Raw genomic sequence first — 2,172 nt, 5'->3', positions numbered from 1 at the left:
GGGGGGTTCTTCTTCAGCACCCAACACTGAAATATGACTTTTGGGTGAGATTTCCTGTCTGGGTGCGGAGAACGGGTGGATGTGCTGGCACTAGCTGTGGGTTGCTGGCGTGGGAAGGAGGAAGAGCAGCACCCGGGAGGGACAGGCTGGATTACAGGAGACGTGTTCCAGCTTGTGAGGTGACGGAGTCCGGGATCAAGCGCTGCCCTGCCAAGGCCCTGGAGGATTCTGGGTAGGAGCACTGACAGCAGACATGGGGAGTGCTGCACATGGCCGACGTACATCACCTGCAGCAACCCAAAACACGTGTACTGCCTGCTATGGGGACCCCAAATATGACACGGCCTCCCCGCAAGGGCCCGATCAACCACAAGGCTTCACGGGAGGGAGCTCAGGGCCCGCCTAGAATCTCTGTGCACTCTGGGGAGGGGACACGTCACATATATGTAACAGTGTATCACAACGATTATATGTTCAGGAACCCCAGAGTGGCCATGGGAACCAGCAGCAAGGGGTTAAATGAATTTAGACTGGCCTGGAGGGGCCCTATACACATGTAGACTGTGGCCTGGAGGGGCCCTATACACATGAAGATGGTGGCCTGGAGGGGCCCTATACACATGTAGACTGTGGCCTGGAGGGGCCCTATACACATGTAGATGGTGGCCTGGAGGGGCCCTATACACATGTAGACTGTGGCCTGGAGGGGCCCTTTAGGCATGTAAACAGTGGACTGAAAGGGGCCCTTTACAAGTATAAACAGTGGCCTGGGGGGGGGCCCAATAAACATATAGATGGTGGCCTGGAGGGGCCCAAAGCTTTTACCCAACACTGGTGAGAGATGACCATGGGGCGTTCTCAACTTTACAATGAATGATGACCCGCCCACCACTACAGGGCAACGTGTCACCTCCCCAGAGCTGCATCCAACAACAACAAGCACACTGGAATCAGCTTTGTACTCTTAAGCGTTTATTACTCGATTGGTGTGCAGGAGCTCCGCTGGAAGCTGCACACAGATCACATCCGTACAATCTGCTACCTGTAAGAGGAATTGTATGTATACCTCACAGCGGCAGAGGTCACCTGACATTCAACCACAGGAAGTGGGCATGGCTACAAAGATCAGATTGGATGAGGGGTGGGCAACCTCCAGCTTTTGTGGAACTACAACTCTCATGAGGCAGTGCAAGACTCAGGCATGACTCCCAGAGGTTGAGGCATGATGGGATTTGTAGTTTTATCACAGCTGGAGGGCCGAGGTTGCCTAACCCTGAATTGGATGGGCAGCTGTGATTGCACAGTTCTATGTGGTGCTCCCTATGGAGTCCCCGCCTCCTGGCCTGTCCGTGTGTGTCATGAAGAGGACCTGTCTGATGAACCATGTGACCGGTGGCTAAGAGGGTTACTGAGTGCGAGAAGCTCCGCCCCTAACGTTGGTTACGGTGCAGTCTGGTGATAGCTCCACCTCCAAGGTTGGTCACAGCGCAATCTGGTGATGGCTCCACCCCCCAAGGTAATCACTGTGCAGCCTGGTGATGGCTCCGCCTCCAACATTAGTCACTGCAGTCAGGTGATGGCTCCGCCCACTCGACCCACAATGCCCTTTCAGAAGCTCATCCCCCTCCGGCTCAGCTCCTTCTTGGCCTGGCCGATTTGCTCCTGCAGCTCGCGGGCCGCGTCCTCGCAGTCGTTGAAGGTGGCCACGCGATAGCCGATAGTCGCCAGAGAGTAACAGCCGAAGGCCACCAGCAGGTAGACGGGGAAGGGCCAGACCACCTCCCGGCAGGCCCGGGGCGGCTCCAGACCCAGCAGGTCAAAGGTCAGCGTTGCCCAGGCTCCGCCCAGGAGGATCAATCCCAGCAGCCACTGTGCCAACTTAGTCATGTCTGTAGCTGAGGAGAGAGAGGGAGAGTCAGAGAATGATCTTCCTGTGTACCCCTATATTCCTCAACCCCCCCTTATATATTCCCCACTGGACAGAAGAGGGTGAGGTCACGGTATGATCTCTCTGTCTACCCCCATATTCATATTCCCCACTGGGGAAGAGAGGGTGAGGTCAGTGAATGATCTCCCATGTGTTCCCCTATATATTCCCTACTGGAGAGAAGGGGGTGGAGTCAGTGGCTGATCTCCCTGTGTATCCCCATATCAACCCCTATATATTCCTCC

General features: G+C 55.6%; 1 protein-coding gene across 1 annotated transcript; it reads right to left on the bottom strand.

The window, feature by feature from the left end:
* Positions 1 to 1,600: 1,600 nt before the first annotated feature.
* Positions 1,601 to 1,919, bottom strand: DPM3 (dolichyl-phosphate mannosyltransferase subunit 3). The gene has a single exon (XM_018565871.1). It carries the CDS (start codon positions 1,885 to 1,887, stop codon positions 1,609 to 1,611), a length of 279 nt encoding a protein of 92 aa, XP_018421373.1. The 5' UTR covers positions 1,888 to 1,919; the 3' UTR covers positions 1,601 to 1,608.
* Between the last annotated feature and the right edge of the window lie 253 nt (positions 1,920 to 2,172).

Source organism: Nanorana parkeri, unplaced genomic scaffold, assembly GCF_000935625.1.
Source record: "Nanorana parkeri isolate BGI_ZX_2015 unplaced genomic scaffold, ASM93562v1 scaffold897, whole genome shotgun sequence".
Taxonomy (NCBI): domain Eukaryota; kingdom Metazoa; phylum Chordata; class Amphibia; order Anura; family Dicroglossidae; genus Nanorana; species Nanorana parkeri.
The sequence above is the reverse complement of the archived record's forward strand: the minus strand, read 5'-3'. Positions and strand labels throughout refer to the sequence as shown.